Source organism: Cupressus sempervirens, chromosome 11, assembly GCF_028749045.1.
Source record: "Cupressus sempervirens isolate cs-2001-9-10 chromosome 11, ASM2874904v1, whole genome shotgun sequence".
Taxonomy (NCBI): Eukaryota; Viridiplantae; Streptophyta; class Pinopsida; order Cupressales; family Cupressaceae; genus Cupressus; species Cupressus sempervirens.
Genome location: NC_143128.1, coordinates 517953020 through 517966394, shown reverse-complemented (window position 1 = coordinate 517966394; position 13375 = coordinate 517953020). Strand labels below are relative to the sequence as shown.

General features: G+C 34.9%; 1 protein-coding gene across 7 annotated transcripts in view; it reads right to left on the bottom strand.

Moving 5' to 3' along the window:
• LOC149530633 (non-structural maintenance of chromosomes element 4 homolog A-like) overlaps window positions 1-12869 on the bottom strand; it is a 37121-nt gene extending 24252 nt beyond the window's left edge. The window contains exons 1-3 of one of the 7 annotated variants that reach the window (XM_089808770.1): window positions 12619-12869; window positions 9210-9426; window positions 8653-9094 (exon numbers count right to left, since the gene is read on the bottom strand). In XM_089808770.1, the coding sequence (XP_089664896.1) occupies window positions 8653-8655 (3 nt within the window). In that variant the 5' untranslated portion in view covers window positions 8656-9094; window positions 9210-9426; window positions 12619-12869. Of the gene's footprint in view, window positions 1-8652; window positions 9430-9531; window positions 9809-12618 lie in introns of those variants that run through there. The other 6 variants (XM_089808769.1, XM_089808766.1, XM_089808764.1 and 3 more) reach the window with 6 other exon arrangements.
• Between the last annotated feature and the right edge of the window lie 506 nt (window positions 12870-13375).

Genomic DNA, 13375 nt, shown 5'->3' with positions numbered 1-13375 from the left:
CGCATCCGCAGCCGCAGCCGCATCCACATCTGCATCTGCATCAGCTTCTGCATCCATATGTTGGAGAGGGTTCTTCTAGGCCTCCTTTTTATCCTAGTTCTTTTGCTCGTGCTAGTGCTAGTGCTAGTGCTAGTTGGTCACATACTAAGACAAAGTCCCACACCAACCTATTGCAGCTTAGAGTGCGAAAAAACAGAATGGATAGTTACTTTGTGCCCTGCACTACTCCTGGTTCCCAACCCACGCTTGAGGGCATGGGTTTGAACAAGGAGATTCATGATGCTGCCAGAAAGGAGATATGCAAATTTTGGTACTTTTGCAACATTCCATTTATTGCAGCCAGGTAATTGATTCTTTTTTCTTTGTTTTCTTTCAAGTTAAAATTAAAAATAAAAGTAAAACTTTAATTATATCTACTTGTTTTATAATTTGAGTCTTTGACATCTAAATTTTTATTTGTGACAGGGCTCCTTATTGGCAGAACATGATAGATGCGGTTGCTATTTGTGGTCCGGGGTTTAAAGTCCCAACTGAGGGTGAGTTGAGCGGATACCTCTTGGATGAGATGGTAGAGGACATGAGGGTTGAGCTCGAGGAGAACCGAAAGGAGTGGATTGCAAAGGGTTGCACCATCATGACTAATGGTTGGACAGATAGGAGGAATAGAACACTCCTCAATTTTCTTGTATCCTGTGGAGGTGATTGATCATTCTACTTTCCTACATACATAATTGTAAATTTTGATTTGTTGAATGCTAATTTGTTGATGATCCATTTAATTTTAATATTCTAATTCGTTGTTTTGTTACTTGTAGGATATACCATGTTCATCAAATCCATCGATGCTTCCACACATGTAAAAAATGCCACATACTTATGTGAGGCTATTGAGGAAGTCATAGCAGAGGTGGGAGAACAAAATGTGATCCAGGTGGTGACGGATAATGTAACAAATTATGTTGCTGCAGGTAAACTTTTAACTTTTCAAGTTTTGAAAATTAATTTATTTGAATTTTGAAATTTGAATTTCTAATTGACTTAAAATTGTCGTAGGTAAACTTTTGATGGAGAGGCACCCCACCATATTTTGGTCCCCTTGTGCGGCACACTGCATTGACCTCGTGTTGGAAGAAATTGGCAAACTTGAGTTTGTCAAGTCATGTGTGGAAAGGGCAAAAAACATATGCAAATTCATTTATAATCATTCATTTGTCCTTAGCACAATGAGGAAGTACACAAAAGGCAAGGAGTTAGCTCGCCCAGGTATCACGAGGTTTGCCTCGAATTTCATCACCCTGCAGTCCTTGTTGACATCAAGGGATGAATTGAGGAGCATGTATGTTGGGCGGGAGTGGATTTCCTCTTCTTATGCTACGACCACTGCAAGGATAGATGTGGCGGATTGCATATTTGATGAGGATGGTTTTTGGAAACCCGCTAGAGAAATCCTGCAAGTAAATTTATTGCAATTTAACATTTAATATTTTACTTTTACTTTAAGTTATATTATTTTATATTTAAGTTTTGACTCAAATTTTTTGTTTTACTTTATATGTAGGTCACTGAGCCCCTTGTAGCTTTGCTACGAACTACTAATGGGGAGAAGCCCTCTATGGGCTACATTTATGAGGGCATGGATAAGGCCAAGGAGGCCATCAGAGCCCAATATGCAAGAGTGCAGGAGAGGTATGGCCCTATTTGGGACATCATCGATAGGAGATGGCAGAATCAGCTCCATCGACCCATCCATGCAGCAGCTTACTTTCTGAATCTGGCATATCGTTTCCGTCCTGAGTTCAAGGCGGATGCGGAGGTTCTCACTGGCTTATACACAGTGATTCAGAGGTTGACTAGCGATGAAGATAGCGCTGCTGCGATTGTTGAGCTAGACCAATTCAACAATAAAGAGGGGCCACTTTTCTCTGGCAGGATGGCCATAAATGCTCAAACAACACTACAGCCAAGTAAAAATTAAATAATATATTCAATGTTCATGAATCTAGATTCTAAACTTAAAGTTGATTATGTAATTTTAGAGTTAACTTGTAATTTGTAAATGAGACTAATTGTTTCTATTTTCAATTTTTCTTTTATTGCAGATAGATGGTGGCAAATGTTTGGGGCCACAACCCCAAAACTTCAAAAAATTGCCATCTGTATTCTGAGTCAACCAAGCAACGCTTCTGGATGTGAGCGCAATTGGTCCATGTTCGAGCACATCCGTTCAAAGAGGAGAAACAGGTTGACAGTGCAAAAGTTGAATGATATTGTCTTTGTTCATTACAACCTCCGTCTTAGGATCAGACAGATTTTGGGCACTGACTCCTCTCTGATCATTCTGGAGGAGATTGATCTAGAATCAGAGTGGCTCATAGAGGTTGTGGATCCAGTCTTTACTGAGGAAGACCGTGTGTGGGTTGACCAAGTGGATATAGAGGCTGAGGCAGCTAGAGCACATTCTTCAGGCATTGGTGGACGCACACATGCACGCACAGGCACAAGCCCTAGCGACGTTCGTGAGCCCATCTTACATGCGAGAGATATGGCTGGGCAGTCCTCTAGGACCTACATTAGATGCCTTGCTACTAGGTAGATTGGATGCTTAGAGGCTGAGGCTGAGGCTGCAACCGAGCTTCAAGATGATGTTGAGGATGATGATGATGACTATGAGTCTAAGGCTTGAGCTGGAGCCTTGTTTTTATATTTTGTTTACAAATATTGATACTGAATCATTGATAGACATATGTTTCAAACTTTCATGGATCTTCATCTTAGATTCTTACATACATTTATGATTTGATGTCTTATGGATCATCTTACATACATTCTATGATTTAAATCATTATGATCATTTGATTTCTATTTACTTCAGCTAGCTTACAATTTACATTTTAGGTAACATAGTTACGTATGTGATGGATTTTATGTTCCATGTTTATGTATGTTAAGTTTTAACTTCCATTTGATGATGTTATAGTGTGTTTAAGTTATATTCAATAAAGGGTGCATGAAATAAGTTTTAAATTGTTAAAAAATTTAAATTTAAAGGGTTTTTTCAAATTTGCCGATTCATTGCCAATTCATTGCCGATTCACAATTCAATTCGGCCTTGCCGATTCTGATCCGATTCTAATTCTTGTTACTTTGATTTTGACAATGAAAAATATGATACTGAAAAGTTAAAACATGTAAGGAAAGGAGGAGGTTGATTTTAGCTCAAATAATGTGAGTGCAACTCTACCTCCAATTAAAATAAGGATGAGGTTTTCCACTAGATCTAAAAATCAAAGTAGAATAAGCCCCATATACACTATAATTACTACAAAATATAGCACAAGAAAGACAAAATTTTAGAAATTGAATTATTTAAATGTCAAAATATATACTCTTAACAAAACCTTGCACCTTAGTCACCAATTTCCAGCCCTCACATAAGGCAGGAATGTGTGCTCGACCAAAGCTCTTGTTTTCTTATCTTACCCTGAATAGCCAATTTCCCTCGTCCATGTATGAGTTGTAATTAAAGTTAAAACAACCCTAAAAGGCAAGCAAAGTCAAGCAATTCAAACATCTTCAAAGATAACACGCAAAATCTTTGCCATAAACTACATTAGTAGGATCATAACTTTTGAGCCAAGATATTCTTGTACCGATTCTCTTGGTTATGTTCTCAAAGAATCTCTCATAAACTACGCCATCAAGTCTATCATTAACAAATCAAACCATCTACTCATATTGCGAAAACTGCATCAACATCTATGAGCAATGAAAATGGTATGTTTCTCTTTGAATCTAAAGAATACCAAAATGTGCCCTCTATAGCTAAGCTTCATCTAAAATGGAATCTTCACATATTCATCAATACTGCTATTGCTAGAAGCTTGTGAAAAAACCCTTCTAACTATCTAGTTTTAACTTTTGATAGGGCTTCAAAGCCTAACCCTAGTATTCTTATTGCTGGCACAGATTTATGATCAAGCCTGCACTCTAACCCCATGTTCCCTTGCATCTGCTTAACTATACTTTCTACTTAACCAGTTGCAATGTTCCCATATGAATTTGAAATTATGGGAAAAGGGTAACTTGGAATCTTTTCACATTGTGGAATTGTGGAGCAACTATTTTTCAGTGAGGTCCGTGAGGAGCTTAAGCTTCTATTTTTCACGAAGAGGTCTTGTGAAGAAAAAAATTGTTACAAAATTATTTGGAAACTTTTCCTAGAAAATAGAGGCACCTAACTTTTAGGCTCGCCTATTCAAGGAGGTGAAAAATGGGGTGGGACTAGAAATCACTCTGGCAGCTTTGGAAAGTTGAGCACTAAGGTAAACGAGCCAATTGCCGCCAATGTACACAATGCTGCCACATTAACCATTACCTTCCCCTCCAATTATCGCCAAGGAAAACCCTCGCTACCTGCATACAAACATGCCAAAACAAATCACCATGAACACCAATGACCATTCGCTTTTGTTCATTTTTTAGTTTTCTTGGTTGATGATTGGTCCATTTGTGCAAAAAGTACTTTTTTGGTGAGCAGCTGCTATTGGCGGGTCTTAGTGGCGGGTTTTGGGCGAACATTTTAAAATGGCGCTTTTAGACCATCTCGCACTCTACAAGTTCTACAGAGAGCTTCGCAAATGCGGGAAAGCCGAAAGGATAGCTTTACACTCTTCATTCACCTACGAAGGTTCACCAAAAAAATCGGCAAATTCTGACATACCTATTAGGAACTATAGGTGTGCGAAGTTAGCCTAGGCAGCTAATGGGTCGTTTCTCCTATTCAAGAATCTGTGTTTATATTTTTGTTTAAAATAATTTTGGAGGGAAAATGATTTTTTTAACTTGTTTTTATTCTCGCACAAAGTATAGAAGACAAGTATTGTATTCAATGATTACCAGCTTCCTTAAATTTTGAAGCCTAAACTCTCAATCCAAACTTGACTACAAGATTCATTAAACCAACAGCTTTAAAATGTTTCTAAAAATCTGACACAGTTTCAGTACTATTTGTTAGGAAGCTCCCTTTCATGGTATCCACCCTAAGCTAAGGAAAAAAGGAAGGGGCCGGAAATAAACAGCAATTGCATATTATTTAAAATCTTAGTTACTGATTCGTGAAACGAATCCAATTCGGGCACATGAATCAGATCCGTGGATTTGTGAATTTTTTTTTTCCCAATTATGATTCGTGGAGGATTCGTGTGTGTGTGTATATATAAACACACTAAAAAATGAGAGAAGTGTACATAATTCTAAAACTAGATCATTTCAAAGTATGAATCTATGATTCTAAACCATTTCATAGTATGAATCTATGTTTCTGGTATGAATCTATGGATCAAATCCATAATGATTATAAGAAAATGATTTTTAAAAAAATTCAAAATTAAAAATTAAAAAAACGGGATGAATCCAGCCACGGATCCAGCTTCTAGGGCACAAATCCAGTAACTAAGCTTAAAATGTCACATGGCTTCACAAACTTTCATCCTACTTTTTTAATATTTTCTTCCTATTTTTCCTTCAAATTTTAATTTGCATAAATTGCTATAAATTCTTTTCACAGAAATTCAAAATGACGGCCTAAAAAAGTCTAAAAGTTATATATTCATGGTGCCACCATCTCCAAATAAATTTAACAGTGCCTGCTAGACAAAATAAACCAAGTAGCCACATGGCACTTGGCACTAAAATTCTTGTTCTTTCCATGAATTTAGGAGAAGCATCCCACAATGTCACTAAAATGATGGGTTGCAATTTTGGCACTCTTCTGGCTGAGGCAAATCTCAAACCCTTTCTATGCCATATGAAACCCCAAGCAGATAATGCAGTTTTTCTCCGGCTACCAAGCAGCCAAGTCTATTAAGCTCTGACTATTGCTGAACCAAGTTTCTAGGATACTATTAAAATTGATCAGACTAATTAACACAACACTCCCAGGAAGTTTTACCATTAGGCAGTTCTTTTGCATCTCACTTTAGCATGCATAAGAAATTTTAGAAACAGAAATTTTTTGAGGACTCCTATGGTGAACTAATGTGCTAGCATTAATTGATCTCTGTTCTGGATCTTCCACCTTCAGTTTGGGAAGATTTATTTTTTCCTGAAAAAACCCTAACCCTCTTTTGCCTTAAAAAGGGAAATGGCAACAGTTCTTGTGCATTATATGCAGCAGGTTACTCAGTCAATATGTGTCCTGAATCGTGATACTTTTCTAGGATTTTAGTTTTATTGGTGAGTAATCATGTTAGATGTTATATAGCATCGCAGGCATTTGCCAGCTTTATATAAAGAATGCTTGCAAGTCATAATTGCAAGGCTTGAGCTACCCCAAGCATCCACAGTATTGATTTGAGAAATACCTGCGTTTACTATATGTCTGCCAAGCCAGTGCCAGATCACTTGCTCAATTGCCATTAACCAAATAGTGTCATGCAAGGCAGCAGCTTTCATAAGGAACACGCCTTTCAGTGGATCTCTAATATGCCAAAACAAAAATGGTACATTGAAAAAAAAAAATTGTTGCTGCATTTTTGTGAACAAAGTATTTCTTTCCAAATCATATCACTAGATATAGATACGCTTATCTGCTCAGCAAAAAAGCCCAAAATGTTGATGTAAACCAAAAACATAGTTTAAAATTTTGCAACACAAAATGAGATGCCCTAAAAAGAAATTGTTTAAAAAGTGGTACCCCACAGAATTCTAGATTTAGAATTAAAAATGTAAACGATCATAAGAAAATATTTTACAAGTTGGACTAATTCTTACCCTTCGTTCCCCTTCTTCTTACCATATTTAGTAAACTTGGTGGCAAGTCACAATCATGTGGCATAAATATTAAAATATCAAAACAGTGGCCATGTGTGTAAAGCATGCATTCAAGCAACAAGTCTAAGCAATAATTTCATTTAGGGTTGGCATGCCCTGGAATATTACTTAATTATAAAAACTCTATTGAAAGAAAGTGTTTTGGTTCAAACTTATTGTTACGAATTCCTCCTGTTACGAAAAATAAATGGATTAAAAACCAGTGCAACATGGGGACTCGTCCCACCACAAAACTCCCACACACCTAGGGCCCCTACTGCTGCGTTTGAACTTTGAACTACCATCTCGCTGCCAGGGGTTTCCGTAAGCAAAAGTTGCAGCTGCAGCACTTGTGATAGAAAGGGGGTTCACTAGCTACCCGTTAAGGTCACTGTTACACAAACACACACACACTACATATGTGTATTTATGAATGTGTGTGCATAATTTTGTATTTGTTTTGATATCAAGCTACTCATTGTAATCATCTTTATAATATGTTTGATATTCATGTCACAATTTTGCTATGCTCAAATGTTTGATATTACAATTTATAAGTTATTATACTATTATACATCATTTCAAAACTAGTATTTCAAGCACCATATGTATAGTATATTACAGTACCACCCCCACCGACCCCAAGATGACCTTTTTAACCCATCCCAAAAACTCGTCCTGATGTTCCCCAATGGCCTATGTTACATTGTTAAAAACTTTAAAATGGGATTAAGCTGAAGTTTTCTCCATGTGGCAAAACAACAGAAACTCTGTCTCTCAAGTTTCAGTAGACCCTCTTTATTTCTCAACACCGGGTCTGCCTCTCAAGCTATTGGTTGAGAAGGGGGTTCTTCCACACCACAACTTCTCTATTTTCTTGATAGTCTATATTTGTCTCACGAGAGTTTTTCAGTGACATATTAGGATTTATTGAACTTCAGCTGGCCCTAGCACCGCATGGGTATCTAAGTAAGTCAAGACTTCTCCCCACCCATCAGAAGACTTGACTTAACAAAATAAGTTCTTCAAATGCTCAAAATAAACATGACCAAGTTACCCACACCCAGAATAACATATAAGCAAGCATATCTTCTCTACGCAACAGAAACCACAATCTGTCGAACAGATATGAACTTTATGAAGCCGGTAAATCCATATGGTCTGAAAACCAGGGCACAAACATGAAATTGATATTCCTAAAGTGTACGATTATAGACCAATTGCTAAGACAAACCAACATTGGTCCATCTAAAAAGTATTTGTAGTTGTCTTTTCTGTGAACAAAAGTATTTTCAATCCAGATCATAACACTACATGTAGAAGCATTTATCTGCTGAGTTAAAAAAAAAGTTTGATGTAAACTAACAAAATAGTTTAGAATTTTGCAACACAAAAAACAATGAAATGCCCTATAAAGAAATTGTTTAAAAAGCGTTACCCCACAGAATTCTAGATTTAGAATAAAAAATGTAAACAACCATAAAATATATTTAAAGGTCGGACTAATTCTTACACTTCATTCCCCCCTTTTTCTCACCATATTTAGTAGATTTGGAGGCAACTCACAATCATGAGCCATAAGTATTAAAATATCAAAACAGCGGCCGTACGTGTAAGATCCAGAACTGTTGCCATGCCCTCCATTGCCTTAAAAAAGAATATGGCAACAGTTCTATTCAAGCTGAAAGTTTAAGCATGAAGCAATGATTTAATTTAGGGTTAGCATGCCCTGCAAAATCACTTAATAGTAAAAAACTCGGTTTGAAGATTCAAGTGTTTTAGTTAAAACTTCCTTGTTACAAATTCCTCTTGTTACGGAAAATAAGTGGATTAAAAACTTACCATGGGATTACGCTGAAGATTTCTCCATGTTGCAAAAAATCAGAAACTCTTGTTCGAATAGACCCTCTTTATTTCTTGACACCAGGTCTGCCTCTCAAGCTACTGGTTGAGACAGGTTCTTCCACACAATAACTTGTGCACGCTCTTGACAGACTATCTTCTTCTCAATAGAGTTTTTCAGTGACATACTACGGTCCGTTAAACTTCAGCTGGCCCTAGCACCCCATGAGTATCCACGTAGGTCAAGACTTCTCATCCCCCACCCATCAAAAGACTTCAGTTGAACAAATAGCCCATCCAACTGAATTCTTCAATATCCGAGAATAAACATGACCGAGCTGCCCTCATCTAGAATAACAATAAAATAAGTGAACTTCCTCTAAGAAACAGAAACCGCCGTCTATCGAACAGATATCAACCTTGTGAAGCAGAAGCATATGGTCTGAAAAGCAGCGGAAAAACATAAAATTGATATTTCTAAAGTGTGCGATTACAGACGAATTGCCAAGTCAAACCGAAAAAGCGGCGAGTTTCATCCAACTTGGAGTAAATGCTACCTTTATTTGAGATCCGTTACTTGACGGTGATTTGCACGACAATTAATCAAAAGAGCGTTTTTGGGACTTTAATAACCCGATAAAGCTTAATAAACTTTGGTAAAGACAGAGGAGAAAGAAAGCTCCAATGTACGGAACCTCAGAGCAAATTGTCAGAAGGGTTTGGAGAAGTTAAACGGTACAGTCAGCCATCATTGACTTCGCCAATGTTCAGTTCCTGCTGACATTATAATTCCCGTCATTAACACATAATTTGAAACAGAATATTCTTTCATTAAGCAAAACCATTATAATTCAACTGCAGAATTTTCCTATTCAATACCATTATAATTCAACTGCAGAAATTTCCTCTTCAATAAAGAATTCCTCCATTCACTAACCAACTGAAGTAAAAACTTGAACACCGTTTATATATACTCAAGTCTGGTACACATGAGAGAGATTACCAGTTTGCGGAAGGGCATGCCGGCAACCCAGGCTTTGTTTATATCGCGGGGAGATTTTATTTTCACGGGAGGGAAGTTGAATTGAAATGGAGAAAAAAAACATGCAGAGAGGTAATAGCTTCCCGCTGAAGTTGCGGTTTTTTTTCCAAGTTTACTTTCCTTTTTTACCACGTGATAGTAGAACCATCGCTGACTCTCGGGACCCTAAATGTTGGCACGAGTCGACTCCTGCAATAACTTTTGATTTTAACATTACTTGAACTAGGGTTAAAGGCCTTGTGGACATTAAATGTGAATTACGTTGAATGAGGGTTAAGCTGAATTTTAGAGTATACTAAGGAGTTATGGTTAGTTCAATTAGCACCCACATTTAGCATGGTTGGATTTTGATGCTAAATGTGGGTACAATTTTATTTATTTTTTTGGAAAAAAAATTGAACTCTGTTTTTCCTTTTTTTCTTTTTTAAATGTGGGAGATATCTTTCTCATTTAGTGTGAGATCCATCCTTTAAATTTAGGACTAGGAGTGTAGAGTATTTAAAATTGTCATTGGATAATTATGCTAATTTTATTCTTGATTGCCGGAACATTTGTGTAAGTATTGGATCAATTGTACAACTTATCACCTTCATTGCCTCTAAGCTAAATCAATAGTTATGAGTATGCTAAATCAATAATTACGAGTAATTAAGTTATATACAAAGTTGTCGAATCAAGAATAGGTGCATGGGTACAAAAGTTGTGCAGTAAACAAAATGTGTGCGTATATATATATATTGAAATTGAATTATGTTCAAAATGTCATGTACCTATAAGTATGGCTAACAAGAATCATTACAAGTTTCAAATTTTGAAACATGTCCTTCTAATTTACATTCAAGTTTTTGTCTCAAAAAGATCAAGCCAGAATCTCATGATAGATAGGTGCATGGGTACAAAAGTTGTGCAGTAAACAAAATGTGTGTGTATATATATATTGAAATTGAATTATATTCAAAATGTCATGTACCTATAAGTATGGCTAACAAGAATCATTACAAGTTTCAAATTTTGAAACATGTCCTTCTAATTTACATTCAAGTTTTTGTCTCAAAAAGATCAACCCAGAATCTCATGATAGATAAGTTTAGAGATCACTAATCAACACCTTGGGTTATACATGAGACCATGAAAATGGTCAACATCTATTGTATCATTAAGTAGCTTAGGATGCAAAATTATTATAGTAGCCCTTGGTACTCTTCCCCTAGTTTAATTACAAATTGTTCTTCACGTTTTTCAATTATTGGCTGAAAGACTTTTGATTGTGAACTTGCCTTTGTACTTTCATGTAGAAAAACGTCTGAAATTATCAAATTACCCAAAAAAAACATAACAATACTTTTGTTTTATTCCCATTTTATATTTGTTCTAAACAAAAAAAAACACTCAGAGTTTGAGTTTTTTAAAAATATATATAATTAAATATTATCAACAAGAAAAAGAATGAAAAATAAATTCAATTTATAATATCAAGTGCTTTAATGAATATTTTTTAATATTATTATATTTAATTAGGATATTATATTTTTTATGTTTCAAAAGTAAAAAAGAAAAAATATTAAAGATGAAAATTTAACTTTATTATTTTTTATTAGTTACAAAATTTATTTTATTACATATGCATTCTTGTAAAATTATAAATAATAATAAAAAATATTAGATTATTTTTATATATTAATTATTTTATAATAAAAATTTATATATTTATATTAAAATTTATATCTTTAATATTATTAAATTATATAGATTTGAATTACATTATGCAATTAATTATACAATATTAAATAAATTAAAAATCTAAAGTGCTAATTTAGGTTGTTATTTATAATAATAATAAATGAATAAATAAATAAATATTGTATATGAAATTTAATTTTAATTTTATAAAAACAACAATTTTTCTAACATTATTCCTATTAATAATTTTTTTAAATCTTAATGAGTCTACGATATTTAAAATTTAAATCACTTAATATTTTATTATAAGATAATCATTATAATACATCTAAATATACGAAATATATTTATAATCATTACACATGAATCATTATTATGAAACATGAATCAATGAGTTTCACTCAAAAACTATAGAATTAAATCCTATAACAATATCACAATATGAGATATATAAAGATTAGTATTAGAAGTGATGATACATGAAAATATGGCTGGTTTTATTCCTTATCAAAACTTACTGTTGCTGTTTATTTAGACTGTCATTCATTATGTTTTTTGGACTGTCATTTATGTCAAGATAATTGATGGATATCATATATGCACAAGATTCAAATTCATATAACAGCTAACATAATCTCCGGTGAACCTCAATCCTTAACTTTTAGCTTAAAATAGTCTCACCGTAAGCTGCGAATCATGCATGATAAAAATTCTTAAAAAAAACCTACGTTGACTCAAATCAATGAATATCACTATCTTGCAGAAAGAAATTGTCTGAACATTTCCTTAATAGGGAGAACATTCCAAAAAAATTGGCCGAGAGAAAAGGAAAAATCTTCGAATATGTTAAAGGTCGGCAAACAATCGTTTTCGATAATGTGAAACGGCTTAGGGAAGGGTAAAAAATTGAGCGAACAGGACGAGACCAGGAAAACCGTAGCGATAGACAGTGTCCGGTACTATTGTTAGTAAAAGGGAGAAATATAAAATTAAGCTCTTCTGATGCTATACAGCAAACGGACGACTCGTACGAGACGCTTTAAATCCTTAAATTCTTATTTTCCTATTATCAATTCGACGAAAAAGCAGTTGATAGACAAGATAAGCCACAGCTCTGCTTTTCTTTACGAACTATTGTCAGTATTACTAAGGATTTCCATTTATTCATTTTTCTTCAAAAAAAGAAAACCTAAACAGAGCAGAAAATGAAAGCAAAACTGAGCAGCAGAGTAGAAATTGCATACCTTTTGCCTGGTAAAAGGGGTGGAGGAATTCGCCCGGGCAAAAGTCGTCGAAGTTTTGGACAAACGAGAGGCAAATTTGGAGGTAAAAGGGATGAAGAGTTTGCGACAGTAAGGAGAAGCTTCCCGCTTATTTTGCTGTGGTTTCCAGTTCACGCGACATTCGCAAGTACGATATGCTTGTCAAATCAGATTTGCTTTAGGTGGCGGTTACTTTGGTTTCACGTTTCCGGGAGCTTTGTTGCATTCATTGTAACATCTGAAGCTTTTAGGTTTTCTCTTTATATCTCTACTTAACCTTTTCGTTTTACGAAATTGTTTTATGTCTATGTTTTTTTTTATTGTAATGAACATGACAGGATTTACACTGCCACCCGACTTAGTGCTAATTTAAATAGCCACGTTGGAAAAGGAAGCGATGGGTTTCTTAAATTTTATCAACGGTGCTGGTGTAATCCCTATTGTATATTTTCTAATTTTATCTCTTTTTCAAATGTTCAGATCTTAATTTATGATTTCCCTTAGCCTTGCACTAATCAAGATTTGATTTTTGGTGGGCTCTTTATGAGCCATTCAACTTCGCCATTAGACCAAAGGCTTATTGACAACTTGTCTATTTTTAGATATGGTTAGAACATTAAAATTATATCTCATATTATTGTCAAAGTCTTTTCAACTTTGGCTTATCTTGTGGACATCATCAAAGATGCAAATAGTATGCTTGTGAAGATTGGGATGATTATCTAAATCATATTTACTT